General features: G+C 40.1%; 1 protein-coding gene across 4 annotated transcripts in view; it reads left to right on the top strand.

The window, feature by feature from the left end:
- Positions 1–12,081, top strand: part of LOC122082708 (UDP-N-acetylglucosamine transferase subunit ALG14-like) — a 13,310-nt gene extending 1,229 nt beyond the window's left edge. The window contains exons 2-9 of one of the 4 annotated variants that reach the window (XM_042650435.1): positions 922–1,032; positions 1,197–1,271; positions 1,486–1,711; positions 1,797–1,936; positions 10,820–10,969; positions 11,088–11,147; positions 11,330–11,532; positions 11,673–12,081. In XM_042650435.1, coding sequence (XP_042506369.1) covers positions 1,486–1,711; positions 1,797–1,936; positions 10,820–10,969; positions 11,088–11,147; positions 11,330–11,506 — 753 coding nt within the window. In that variant the 5' untranslated portion in view covers positions 922–1,032; positions 1,197–1,271 and the 3' untranslated portion in view covers positions 11,507–11,532; positions 11,673–12,081. Of the gene's footprint in view, positions 1–916; positions 1,033–1,196; positions 1,272–1,485; positions 1,712–1,796; positions 1,937–10,819; positions 10,970–11,087; positions 11,148–11,329; positions 11,533–11,672 lie in introns of those variants that run through there. The other 3 variants (XM_042650436.1, XM_042650437.1, XM_042650438.1) reach the window with 3 other exon arrangements.
- The last annotated feature ends 1,508 nt before the right edge of the window (positions 12,082–13,589 follow it).

Raw genomic sequence — 13,589 nt, 5'->3', positions numbered from 1 at the left:
AAATATATGACTCTTTTTTTTTTTTCAATATGCGGTATAAACTATATATATTTGAATAATTAATGACGGGTGTACAAATTTTACAATTATTAGGCTTTAAAAAAAAAAAAAAAAAAAAAAAAAAAAAAAAAAAAAAAAAGAGGCTTGCACATATGTGAAGGAAAATCCTGGGAGTGTATGTTATGGAAATACCCAATTGGTACCCCGTCCCAGAAGTTCATATACGATTCTCTAATTCCCAAAATGCCCTCCAACAAATCCCCCAGCCGTCTCTCCAAAACATGAGACCTCTCTCCACTCTGCAACCGTGATCCTAGATCTCGCCGGCAACGGACCAGCGTAGAAGATCTCCAACGGAGAAATTCAAGAATCTCTTTCTGGAGAATCTGTCATACAGGCAACTCTCTCTCTCTCCAAATTGAATGATTAGGGTTCACTGTCTCTCCTTTGAATTTTTTTCAAATTGATCTAATCCTTGCAAGTTCACAGCAGTAGTGGTATGAGTTTCGAAAAATTGAGAAACGTTGTATAGAATTAGGAAATGAAGTAGACAAACATAAGCAATCCGCATCCAAAAATAAATAAATAAATGAAGCTTTTCTCTGCTATTTTTATGCTGTTTTAGGTTGTTTGATAGTGTGTTGAGATTCAAGATCCTGTGTAAGTTGAATGATTGTATCCTGTTTATTTAAGTAGTATCATCAACTTTGACCTACCATTGTCTTTGGGTTGGTGGTTAACCTTGCCACCCGTGGGTGGATTGTTGTTGATTAGGGACTGAAGAATGGTTTTAGGTTAGATGATACTCAGCCCGAGTTTTATCCAATGTTGAATTGCTTATTTTGTGAATGTTCTGTTCTGTTGCACCAAAGGGTTGTTGTTACCACCTGTTACTAACATTTCTAAGCTCATTCTAAACAGATAGGATGCTGCGGGTGACAGAGGGCCGAAAGCGTTAAGCTTGTCTGTGACTTGTCTTCATAGCAAATTGAGTTTGTAAACCTTTGGGAACCTCCCTTTCAATATCAAGTGGTAAGTAATTTCCCTTGAAAGAATGAGTTTATATCAGTTCCCTTTTTCTTTCCACTTGAATGCTTCAGAAAGAAAAGGAATGAGGTGGTTGGACTGTAGGATTACATCATATACCAATGTTCTTTTAATATTTTTGTCCCAAAACTTATAAAACTATGTTTCAGTGTGTGAGTGAGAGAAAGGAAGAGGATGAAATAGGATGGGGACTGGGAGATGAATGTTCCTACCTGTGAACATAGGTATGTAATTTTTTTTTTTTTTTGGGGGGGGGGGTGGTTCTCATTTTCTCTCGCTCGTAAATTAGAATCAAAACCTTTGAGTTGAATGCATCCAGTCTGAGTTCACTCAAGGTTTCTTCTTATTTTTTTAAATTAAAAAAACTTAGTCTCTATTGAAGTTCTAATCTTCTAATCAGCTAACTGGTTTTTATTTGTAATTTTTTTTTTTCTTTAGATGATACAAGGAATCTTACTTTGGATCAATAGCCTCCAGCTTATCTCCATGGAGAACGACAGTGGATGGTGCTTCCCTACAATGTGTTCTAAGTCCATAATTGCTCTTATAATTATCGCCCTCACTACCATTGCAATTCGTATAATTTATGTAATGTATTGGAGTGGCAAACCCCTTCCCACCTCATCTTATAAGCGTAAGAGCACCCTAATTATCCTGGGTTCAGGTGAGCTTAAGGTTCTTTTACCGTTGTCATCATCATCGTCGTCGTCATCATCATCATCACATTAAATGCTATGGTGATTATGTAGGGGGTCACACTGCTGAGATGCTTAATCTTGTCTCTCTTATTCGGAAGGACAGGTTTACACCAAGGTTCTATATTGAAGCTCAGACTGATAACATGAGTCTTCAAAAAGCTCGTGTATTGGAGGACTCCCTGATTAATCAGGTACCTTGTTTATGACTTGAGAATTTTCGGTCCTTATGAGTGTTTCTTGATTCTTAATTCTTATGGGAGACCTTTTTTTTTTTAATGATTCCATCACTCTTGGTCATGCCAAAGTTTTTCTGTGTAAAGCATTATCTTTGCAGAAGGAAGTGTCTTTATGTGCTGAAATATTATTACCTTATGAATAAATACATGCTAGCATATATGATGGGGATAAGTATACTAAACACAAGGGTTCGGAAAACTTACTTGATGTAGGGGGTTCCTAGGTGACTAGGTTTCCTATAGGATTAACTAACTAGGTAGGGTAAATTCAAGGGACTTGGGTTGGACAGGATAAGAAAAACTCAACAAACGAGATTGACATGCAAAATATAGCGGGATTACTGAGCAATGTAACAATGAGCAATAATGGTCTAAGAAGAAAAACACATAAACTCACTTAAGTATCAAGGGGGAACATGGGGTAGGGAACATAGCAGCAAGCAAAATTAGGTTATGACACTAGCCTATTAAGCATCAAAGATAGATAAAAATACCATGTTATATGTTCCAAAATCAGTTATACTTGTAATAAGAAAATCAGCAATATCTAAGGTAAAACAGTGGTGCAAATAAAGGTCAAACAATGGGCTAAAAAGGGGAGGATTTTAATGGAAGATGATAGAGTAAATAATGAGGGAACAATGGGGGATGGGAAGGTTCAGTCTTTACTTACCTGCTGCCCAGATTTGAGAATAAAAGAAAGCATCCCAGATTTAAAAAAAAAGAAGTGTTTAGCAGCATTCCGATGGAGCCTTTGCAACTAAGACGATCTTCAACCTGTGGTAATCAGCAGCTGCAGTAGTCATGACAATAACCAGGAACAAATACAGTGAAAGATAGAAGAATGGAGAGGGAGGGGGGCGAGAGAAGAGCGAACCGAGAGAGAGAGAGAGAGAGAGAGAGAGAGAGAGAGAGAGAGAGAGAGAGAGAGAGAGAGAGAGAGAGAGAAATCGTGGGGGTTTGGGGGCTGTCTTTTGCATTCAAAATATTCATTAACTAACTCCCATCATGGCCAATGGCCTTACATAAGTAATGAATTAGTTACTAAAAAAAAAAAAAGGTTGATCCTAGGAAATAATCTCAGAATAAAGAAGTTTCCAGAAAAAATCTCTAGAACCTCATGTGTGTGTGGACACAATCTTCTCATCAAGGATTTCCTCAACTTCTTCAGTCCTTCTCGTGACCTTAGGCACAGGTGGTAATGAGGGGGGGGGAAGTGTTGGTGTATGATGTCTTGTATTCCGTCGCAGTTTAATCCAAGGAGTACTGGTGCAGCACCTAGACAGGCAGGACGGTGGTTCCGCTAGCCGGTTAGCGGGCTGTGGGGGTTGCAAGGGGGGCAGGTGGCCCCCCTGCATAGCAGGGGGTGTAGCCCCCGCTCGAATTTTTTATTTGAGGGCAATTGTGTACTTTCCGGATTAGGGTTTTTTCGCTATATATTTGTAGCGAGGGTTTCTTTCTCTGTAATGCAAGCAATACTGAGAGGTGTGAGGACGAGCGCTGTAACCCTATTCTCCATTGATAGTGAAGCAGGATCTCATCTCATCGGGGACGTAGGCAACCTTGCCGAACCTCGTAAAATCCGTGTGCATTGATTGTTTTGTTTTTTCATTTTCTTTTGCATCGTTTTAGGGTTGCTTTTCTACAGGAAGTGGTTGGTTTGGTTCAGTAGTCTCATCAATGGTGAAGCGGAAGTCCTCAAAGTCATCATGATAGAAATGGGTAATGGTGGAGGTACCATGGTATGGGACAAGGTCTTCAACATTGAAAATATTACTGATCTCCATACTAGCTGGCAGATCAAGAACATACACATTGGCACCTATCCTCTTGAGTACTTTAAACTGACCTGTGCTATGAGCATGCAATTTTCTCTTTTTTCCCCTAATAAAGCTTTACGACTTGATTCTAACCATCACCATATCACCCTCTTGAAACTCTTGTAACATTCTGTGCACATCTGCTTTCGACTTATATTGCTCGTTCAGTGCTATCTATCTTCTTATGGTGCATGCAAATCATGTATATGCTGAGCAAAAGACTCGGCTGACGGGGATGTCCTAGAATTGGACACAACTGGGACAAGGTTTATGGGGGCCCGGGATTGGTATCCTGAACAAATCTCAAAGGGGGACAAACCAGTGGTGCGGTTCTTAGAACTATTATAAGCAAACTAGGCCTGGCTAAGGACTCGATCCCAACTGGTAAGGTGTTCTCCTATGAGGCAACGCAACAAGTTTCCTAAATTCCTATTGACAACCTCAGTCTGGCCATCAGTTTGAGGGTGGAAAGCTGAAGAGAAGTGGAGCTTAGTGCCCATTATCCGCCATAGGGTCCTCTAAAAATGATTGTGAACTTAACATCCCTATTGGACACTATGGTGAGGGGTAACCCATGGTACTTGACAACCTCGTTAAAGAAAAGTTTGGCTACTATGGACGCATCTGAGGTTTTAGAGCATGGGATGAAATGGGCCATCTTTGAGAAGCTATCTACAACCACATAAACAGAATCATGGCTTCTCGAAGTTTTTGGTAGACCAAGCACGAAATCCATGCTAAAGTCCTGCTAAGGGGAATGGGGAATGGGGAACGGATAGGGGAGTGTACAAACCCGTGTTCTGCTTTTTTTGTTTGCAGTCTGGCATGTCCTACACTGACTCACAACTCTAACAACATCCCTCTTTAGTCCTGGACAAAAGAATCGTTCCTCAACGAGGGTGATGGTCTTATCTTGACCGAAATGGCCAGTGACTCCCCCTAGCTTGCAATTCCCAGATCAGGAAATCTCGGAGTGAAGTCTTGGGAATGCACAACTTGCTTCCTTTAAAAAGGAAACCCTCCTTACATACGTAGTTCGAGCGGTTGACCGTGTTGCCGTCACTCAAGGAAGTGAAAGGTTCTCTAAAATCAGGACAGGTGGGGTATTAGTCCTTGACTCGCTCGAATCCTACAACCTCTACACTCATTGCCTGGAGTAACACACTAGCTCGACTCCTAGCATTGGTGTAATTAAGGAACATGTTCACCTGGCTTGGTGCATCTGCAGTAGTATTTTCGACACCAGGTCTGTGCTTGAGTACAAAAGTGTACTCTTGGAGAAACTCAATTCACTTGGCATGTCTCTAGTTAAGTTTCTTTTGGGCACTCAAGTATCTCAAAGCCTGGTGGTCAGAGAAGCACGAATTCTTGCGGTAAAAGGTAATGTCGCCAATAGCGCAATGATTGGACAACCGCATAGAATTCCTTGTCGTATGTGCAATATCGTTGTTTAACTTCATTAAGTTTCTCACTAAAATAGATAACAGGGTGGCCTTCTTGTCCTAGGACACCACCTATTCCAATACCAGATACATCGCAATTCACTTCGAAGACCTTAGAGAAATCCGGGAGGCGTAGGACTGGACCTTCAATCATAAGCTTTTTAATCTCATTAAAGGCCTTTGTAGCACTCTTAGTCCATTGAAACTCCTTTTTCATGCAATCGGTGATAGGAGACATAATGGAACTAAACCGGTAAATGAACCTCCTGTAGAAAGTGACTAAGCCATGAAAGCTTTATACCTCATGGACATTAGTTGACTCACACCGCTCTGCAATCGCTCTCACTTTCTCAGGATCAGCAGATACTCCTTGAGTTGACACAACAAATCATAGGAAGATGACTTGATCACTCATGAAGGTGCACTTCTTGAGGTTGACATAGAGTTTCTCTTGTAAGAGCACATGAAAAACCTTCCGTAAGTGATCCAAGTGGGAAGACGGGGTCTTACTATAGATGAGGATGTCATCAAAGTAAACCACTAGGAACTTGCCAATGAATGGTTGAAGCACTTGATTCATTATCCTCATGAAGGTGCTAGATGCATTTGACAAGCCAAAAGGCATGACTAACCACTCAAAGAGGCCATCCTTCGTCTTGAAGGCTGTCTTCCACTCATCTCCAGGCCTAATCCTAATTTGGTGGTACTCGCTCTTGAGATCAATCTTCGAAAAGATCGAAGAGTTGGCCATCATATCCAACATGTCATCAAGCTTAGGGATAGAGAACCTATACTTGATAGTGATCTTATTGATGGCTCTACTATTAACACACATACGTCAGGTGCCATTTTTCTTTGGTGTGAGCAAGGCAGGTATTGCACATGGGCTAAGGCTCTCCCCATTGAATCTCTTTTGTAACAATTCATCCACTTTCCGCTTGAGTTCAGCATGTTCTTTGGGATTCATTCGGTAATGGGGTAAATTCTGGAGAGAGAACCCTGGAACTAAGTCAATAGCGTGCTGAATGTCACGTATAGGTGGTAACTCATCAGGTAGCTCCTCAGGGAATAACCTCTCAAATTTCTTCAACAAGGGTTGTGCTTCTCTAGGAGCCTCAATAAATAAGCGTGACCTATCGGTATTACTCTGTATGGTAACTAGAACATAAATCACCTGACTCTTGACACTCTCCTTCAAATTGTTGATTTAAAATGTTGAGTGTCTTGGTGGGGTTTTGTTTGGGGGGTACTTCCCTTGTGTTCTGGAACCCTAACTTCCCTAGGGGCATTGGGGGTCAGCATGATTTTCTTCCCTTTGAATTCAAAGACATATGTGTTAGACTTCCCATAATTGGTGACATCCCGGTCATACAACCAGGGTCTACCTATGATGATGTGGGCAACATCCATCTCTAGGACATCACACCACACAGTCCTCATATCCTGCAAAGTGTAGGGGAACTAGATACATCAGATTAATGGGAATGGTGGACTGATCTACCCAGGAAACCTTATAAGGCTTGGGGTGGGGTTCGGGTTTGAGGCCCATTCGAGCAACAACGCTTTTGGCGACCACATTAATGCAACTCCTGCTGTCTATGGCGATGGGGCAGTTCCTGCCCTGATGACATGTGTAAGTGATGAAAATATTAGTTCACCGCCAATCATCGCTACCCCTAAGTTGTGAGACCAGGCATCACACAATACCGAGCTTGAGGTCACCGGCCTCCTCGGCGTCCTCATCAGATATGGTCTCATGTGATCTATGGTCCTCATACTCATGGTCCTGAAAACCCTCTTGGTCACCTTCTTCAAGAGTTTGCTCTCCCATATAAAGATTCTTATTGGGACACTCTCTGGAGAAGTGACCAAACCCGCGACACTTGAAGCATTGTTGTTGCCCACTACTCTTGGGTGCTTCTCCTAAAATTCCTTTACCCCTGTTTTCAAATTGACGCCGTGGTGCAGCAAGGGGTTTTGGGAATCCAGTTGAGCCTTGGGGTGGTTTTCTAAATTGGGACTCCCCAGCTTGGAAGCTCTTCCTCTGAGAATAAGTTCTCATGGAGGATTCCACTTCAAGGGCTATCCTGAAGGCCTATGGAACGTCTCGCACTAAGTCGGGTGCCATGCGATACTGAATTTCGGAGTTGAGCCCGGTAAGGAATCTAGATAGTGTCTGCTCAACATCCTCTCGAATACAGCTTCTAATTTTCAATTTATTGAACTTGCTCATGTATTCGGTCACAATCAATTTTCCTTGCTTCAGGGATTCATTTCATTCAACAATTGGAGCCTATAAGTGATAGGAAAAAATTCCCTCTTGAGCCTCTCTTGCATTTCTACCCAAGTGGTGATTGGCTTAAGTCCTAGGTGGTCCTCCTGGTACTCTAGGTCTGTCCAGAAGTCCTGGGCAGCTCCAATAAGCTTGAACTTGGCAAACTGATAGCGAACTTCCTTTGGCATATCGTAGAAATCGAAGTACCTATCTATCTGCTTGATCCAATCCAGAAGGATCCTAGCATCAATCTGACCATCATAGGTAGGGGCATATACCTTAATCATCCGTCTGACATCAAAGCCCCTATCATGATGTTCATAACCCTCATTATCTCCATACTGGGTTTGGTGTTGGCCTCGACGGTTACCCCGACCCCTACCATGCCCTAGGCCCTAAAAGTTATCCCCTATCTGGTCATAACCATCAGTGTGGTTATTTTCTTTTACTTCCTCAGGGTTAAGGCCTTGGTCCCTAGGTTCAGTGCCAGTTGTGTTATGGCCTTCCCGTCCATCAGGGTTTTGGTCCCTAGTCTCGAGGGCAGCCAACTTATCGGTAAGGGTTTGGAGATGGGCAGCCTTTGTCTCCTGTATAGTTTGGCTAGCCTAGAGGGTAGTTTGGATGGCTTTCATGAATTCAGCCAATTGCTCAGGTTGGGTGGGGGTGTCAGAAAGGTCAGACATATTCTGGTATGCTCTACCACTACAAGTGGACATGAGATGAGCAGCCAAGGTACGGTTGCCACCAAAGACTCAAGGTCTACTCAGAATCTCCAATTGAGATAGGTAATTAGCCCTTTCAATCTTGAAGTCAGAAATCTCCCTCTCAAGTATGTGCTTTTGGAGGAAATAATGCTATTTGGTCCCACCAATTTAAGGAAGAAAAGGGTGTCATCTAATCTATGGTAACACTCTCTTAACTCAGACTTGAATACTGACGGATTGTGATGGAGATTAGACCTCAAAAGGTAAGACATGTAAACAATGGACAGCAGTACCTAATCATCCTAAACCTAGACAAAACTATGCTCTAATACCAAGATGATGTAGGGGGTTCCTAGGTGACTAGGTTTCCTACAGGATTAACTAACTAGGTAGGGTAAATTCAAGGGACTTGGGTTGGACAGGATAAGGGAAATTCAGCAAACAAGATTGACATGCAAAATATAGTAGGATTAATGAGCAATGTAATAATGAACAATAATGGTCTAAGAAGAAAAAACACAAACTCACTCAAGCGTCAAGGGGGAACATGGGGTAGGGAACATAGCAGCAAGAAAAATTAGGTTATGACACTAGCCTATTAAGCACCAAAGATAGATAAATATACCATGTTATATGTTCCAAAATCAGTCATACCTGTAATAAGAAAATCAGCAATATCTAAGGTAGAATAGTGGTGTAAATAAAGGTCAAACAATGTGCTAAAAAGGGGAGGATTTTAATGGAAGATGATAAAGTAAATAATGAGGGAACAGTGGGGGAATGGGAAGGTTAGTCTCTACTTACCTGCTGCCCAGATTTGAGAATAAAAGAAAGCAACCCAGATTTTCAAAAAAAAAAAAAGTGTTCAGCAGCATTCCGATGGAGTCTTTGCAACTGAGACAATCTTCAACCAGTGGTAATCAGCAGCTGCAGCACTCATGACAATAACCAGGAACAGGTACAGTGAAAGAAGAATGGAGAGAGAGGGAGGGAGGCGAGAGAAGAGAGAACCCATAGAGAGAAAGGAGGGGGGCAGCGAGAGAGAAATCATGGGGGGTTTGGGGGCTGTCTTTTGCATTCAAAATATTCATTAACTAACTCCCATCGTGGCCAATAGCCTTACATAAGTAATGAACTAGTTACTAAAAAAAAGAAAGGTTAATCCTAGGAAATAATCTCAGAATAAAGAAGTTTCAAAAAAAAAACACAATAAGAAATAAAGTAGTTTCCTACGTAACTCAAAAGCCTAACTAAACAAGATATTAGGAAATAAAACTACTAAATTAACACATCAGTAGTGGGGTCCACAAGATCTGGACGAAATCTGGAAAGAGAGAGGGACTTGATCCAGCTCTGGAAAGGCTGGATCAAGCCTCCCTTTCTTCCTCCCTTTTCTTCTTCTTCTTTCTTCTTCTTGTTTCATCTAATCCTCCAACCACAAAGAAGGAACGTGTGGTTGGGTCTTCTTCTTCCTTCGGCTGTACACCTTGATGTCCCCATCATCATCCCTTAACAAGATCACAAATAACCTCAAAACCAGAATTAGAGAAATGTAAAAAAGTCAAAGTCAAACTTCCAGAAGGGTTTCCAAATCTGGTCGAGTGTAGTAAACCAACAGTATATCAAATCCCCAAAATAGGGTGATGATCCACTGGCTGTATGTAAAACAGTGATTAAATCTTCAGAATCTGGTCACGAAAGAACAAGTTTGGGGAGTTTTTGGTAACTGCAGATCAGAAGTCTGATCTCTTCAAATCTTTGGTCGAAGGATACTTTAAGGCAGTCCTCTCTCTTCAATCTGATGGCTAGATTCCCTTTAATGGGGTAATCTTGAATCGTCCCAAAATACCCAAAAAACAAGGCTGTCAGCCACTGGTTGCTCTTGTAGGGATTCTGATATATGATCAAACTGCTTTAAGCTGACTGCAAATGGATGTTTATTTAGAGATTAGCCTACACAGGTTACAAGTTTAATCATATCACAGCAAAGCCAATCGATGGAAGGAGAAACAGAAACTTGTGTGAAAAAACAGAGCAATGGATGGGGATATGACCTTAATTTCCCATCAGTGGCCTGGATCTGAGTCTCTCCAATCGTGTAGAGTTTCTCACTATATCTCATAGCACACAGACTCTCTCAGCAACATAGGCACAAAGCCAGAATTCACTCATCAACATAAAATCATGGCATAGGCACAAAGCCAGCCCTTACAAGCTATGTTTGTAATGAAAAAGATCTCCCTAACAGTTCAGGTAACTGTCTACCCATGATAACAACTCAATTAGTTAACCCTAACCAATGTTCAAGAACTCCCAAAATTAGGTTTTTTTTTTTTTAATCGAAATGAAATAGCATACAAATTATAAAAACTAAATCATCTCTGCAGACAGTCCTTAGGTTTCCGAAATAGTGTAAAAAGAAGTGCCCCTTTTGAAACTGAAACATTTTTCAAATAAAAAAGTTCAGTATCCTCCCATGAAATAGTGAGCTAGGCACAATGAATATCCAGGTGGACATGTTTCTTCTTCTAATTATCAAGATTTTATGGTCTTGTATATCTGGAATAATTTTTCCCTTGAATTGATTGGCAATGTAGACTGGTGGTCAGAAAGTGCTAGAGGCTGCTCAATTCATGCAAATATATCGAAGCCGGGAAGTTGGTCAATCATATTTAACATCTGTTGGGACAACCATAATTGCTACTGCTCATGCTTTCTGGCTAGTGGCTAAAATCAGGCCCCACGTGGTATTATTTCATTTATTTAAATCTTATTTATCTGAAAATATCTTAAAAAATTGAAATTTAGTGTGCATTTTCTGATTGAGGAATTCAACGAGCCTTCTTTGTCAATTTTTTTTTTCAGATACTGTGCAATGGCCCTGGGACTTGTATCCCTCTTTGTGTAGTTGCTTTCATTTTTAAGGTTAGAAACCTGTACTTTGCCTGGTCCGGAGTTTTAAGTGTAATACTTGCAAATTTGTAAAGACTGATGTCAGAATGATTCTAATTTGTCTCAATTTTTGTTAATTTCTAATTGTCAAATTGCAATAGAACATGCGATTGGAGCTCACCAGTATATTTATGGGACACTGAATTAATTGGCAGGTAGTTGGGATTAGATGGTCATCCATTTTTTATGTCGAGAGTATAGCAAGAGTTAGGAGGCTCTCACTGAGTGGGTTGCTTCTCTACAAATTACGCATGGCTGACCAGTTATTTGTACAGTGGCCACAACTGCAAAAGAAATACCCTCGAGCACAATATGTTGGTCGTCTCATGTAATTAGTACAATTCCGCTGCTGCTAGTGGTATTTTCTCTCTTCTGCCTCTATGCTTTTTAATTATACTGAGCATCTTAAAATTCAATGAACTGTACTTCTCCCGTTACAGTGGACTCTGCTTCATACTTATTTGTATTTAAGACTTGACTATATCTATCTCTTTGTAGGTGAGCTGACAGATAGACCGATAATTCACATGCGCATGAAGGTGATGCAGAAATGATTTATACTGAGTGGAAGCAGTTGAGTTGCGAAACTAGTGACTTTTAAATACAAAATTTTGTGGTGCTTAAGTTCTCCAGGCTTTGGTACTAAAGTATGCATTTTTGTATTGGACCACATAGAGTGGGTGGGCTTTGAAAAAGGACCGGTGAGGCTGATTCCTAAATGTCTCTTCATTCATAATCCACTTTCCTCCCTTTGGCAACCACCGAGTTGTAAAGCCACAGCGTGGAACAGAGTCTTGTAGTTTTATGATGAATAATTCTTTACCCAATGTTTGCCCGCACTTCAAGAGCATGTACCTCTCCTCTTTCATAGGGAATAAAATAACATATAGTTTCACTTTTAGAGCAATCAAATAGCATATGGATCATGGTTTTAAGTATTTTCGATATCGATACGATACCCTCCGATACGTATCTTAAATTTAGTCGACCGATACGATACACACCGATACGATACATGAAATTTTTAAAATCCTTTCGTATCGATATATATCCTACAATACATACCGATATGCATCAATACACCACCAATACACATCGATACGACTCTGGAAAATATAAAATTGAGATAAAATATACGTTTCGGTATGTATTGGTACGTATTGGTGAGTATCGATTGGTACGTGTCGGTATATATCGACACGTATCGGTGAGTATCGATATATATCGGTACGTATCGATGAGTATCGGTATGTACCGATACAGTGCGCTACGGTCATATAATGGCCAAGATGGGTAATTTTTCAGAAAAAAACAGGATTTTTTGAAGGGTTTTTGTTCCAAAGTGCTGTCAGCCATATTTCTCTCTAACTAAAGTGGAAATCAAGGTTGGGAACAAGAATTTTACATTTATGGGACAACTACAAACCTTGAATTCTTAGTACGATACCTTCAATTTAGTGTTTATGCATAATACATATTATCAATAGTTTTTTTTAAGAAATTCTTTATGCAAAAGTGTTTAAAAAAATGTTTCCTATCCATTTAGGTATATATCTTTAGCGTATCTTAGTGTATCTCCGATACGATACGATACCCTTCGATACGTATCTTAATTTTGGCCGATCGATACGGCGACCGATACCGATACTTTAATCCTTGATATGGTTTAATTCAATTTTTTTTGTGCAAGTTGGTTGCTGCTTGTTTTTCTAGTTTGGGAATAGTCAAATATCTATTCTTTTGATTATCAGTAAAAAAATATTATTAACATTTAACAGTACAAATTTTAGTTAGGTTTCCACAATCCTTGTACCAAACTCAAAGTCACTTGATGGTAATCTGTTTCCAATGAATAAAGCTGAGGAAGGTGCTTTAAGTTCATTGGGATAACCATGATGCACTAGGAATGAGATTGACTTTTTTCTTATGAAGTATGAACACGGAATGAGGAAGAGATTTATCAACTTCATCATGTTACGGAGTCCAAATAAATACACCTTCACTGGAAGTATGCTTTTGGAGACGAGTATTAAAATACAGGTGTTTTTATGGGATGGGTCATCAGATTGCATCTCATATATTAGAAGGGCTTACAATTAAAAGACAAGTATTTTATTTTAGATGTAAAGAGAAAGAGTAAAATGTTCCAAACAAATTCCAAGGAGTAATTATTTTTAATTAAGATAGTATTGGTTTACTGTTTCTAGAGGTAGGGAAGAGCTTTAGAATTTCTTTTTAACATGTATGTTGCATCATAATACCAGAAAATATTAAATGATCCAAGAGAAAAGATAAAAAAGTCAATTACAAGGAAGAATTTTGTTCATTGTTGTTGTAACTTTACTATTTGTGGTTACAAACTGTTTTTTGGAGGTAGTAAGGAGTTTTAGAAGTTAGTAGTAACATGTTTCTCTG

The sequence above is a fragment of the Macadamia integrifolia genome, chromosome 6, assembly GCF_013358625.1.
Source record: "Macadamia integrifolia cultivar HAES 741 chromosome 6, SCU_Mint_v3, whole genome shotgun sequence".
NCBI classification, from domain to species: domain Eukaryota; kingdom Viridiplantae; phylum Streptophyta; class Magnoliopsida; order Proteales; family Proteaceae; genus Macadamia; species Macadamia integrifolia.
The sequence above is the reverse complement of the archived record's forward strand: the minus strand, read 5'-3'. Positions and strand labels throughout refer to the sequence as shown.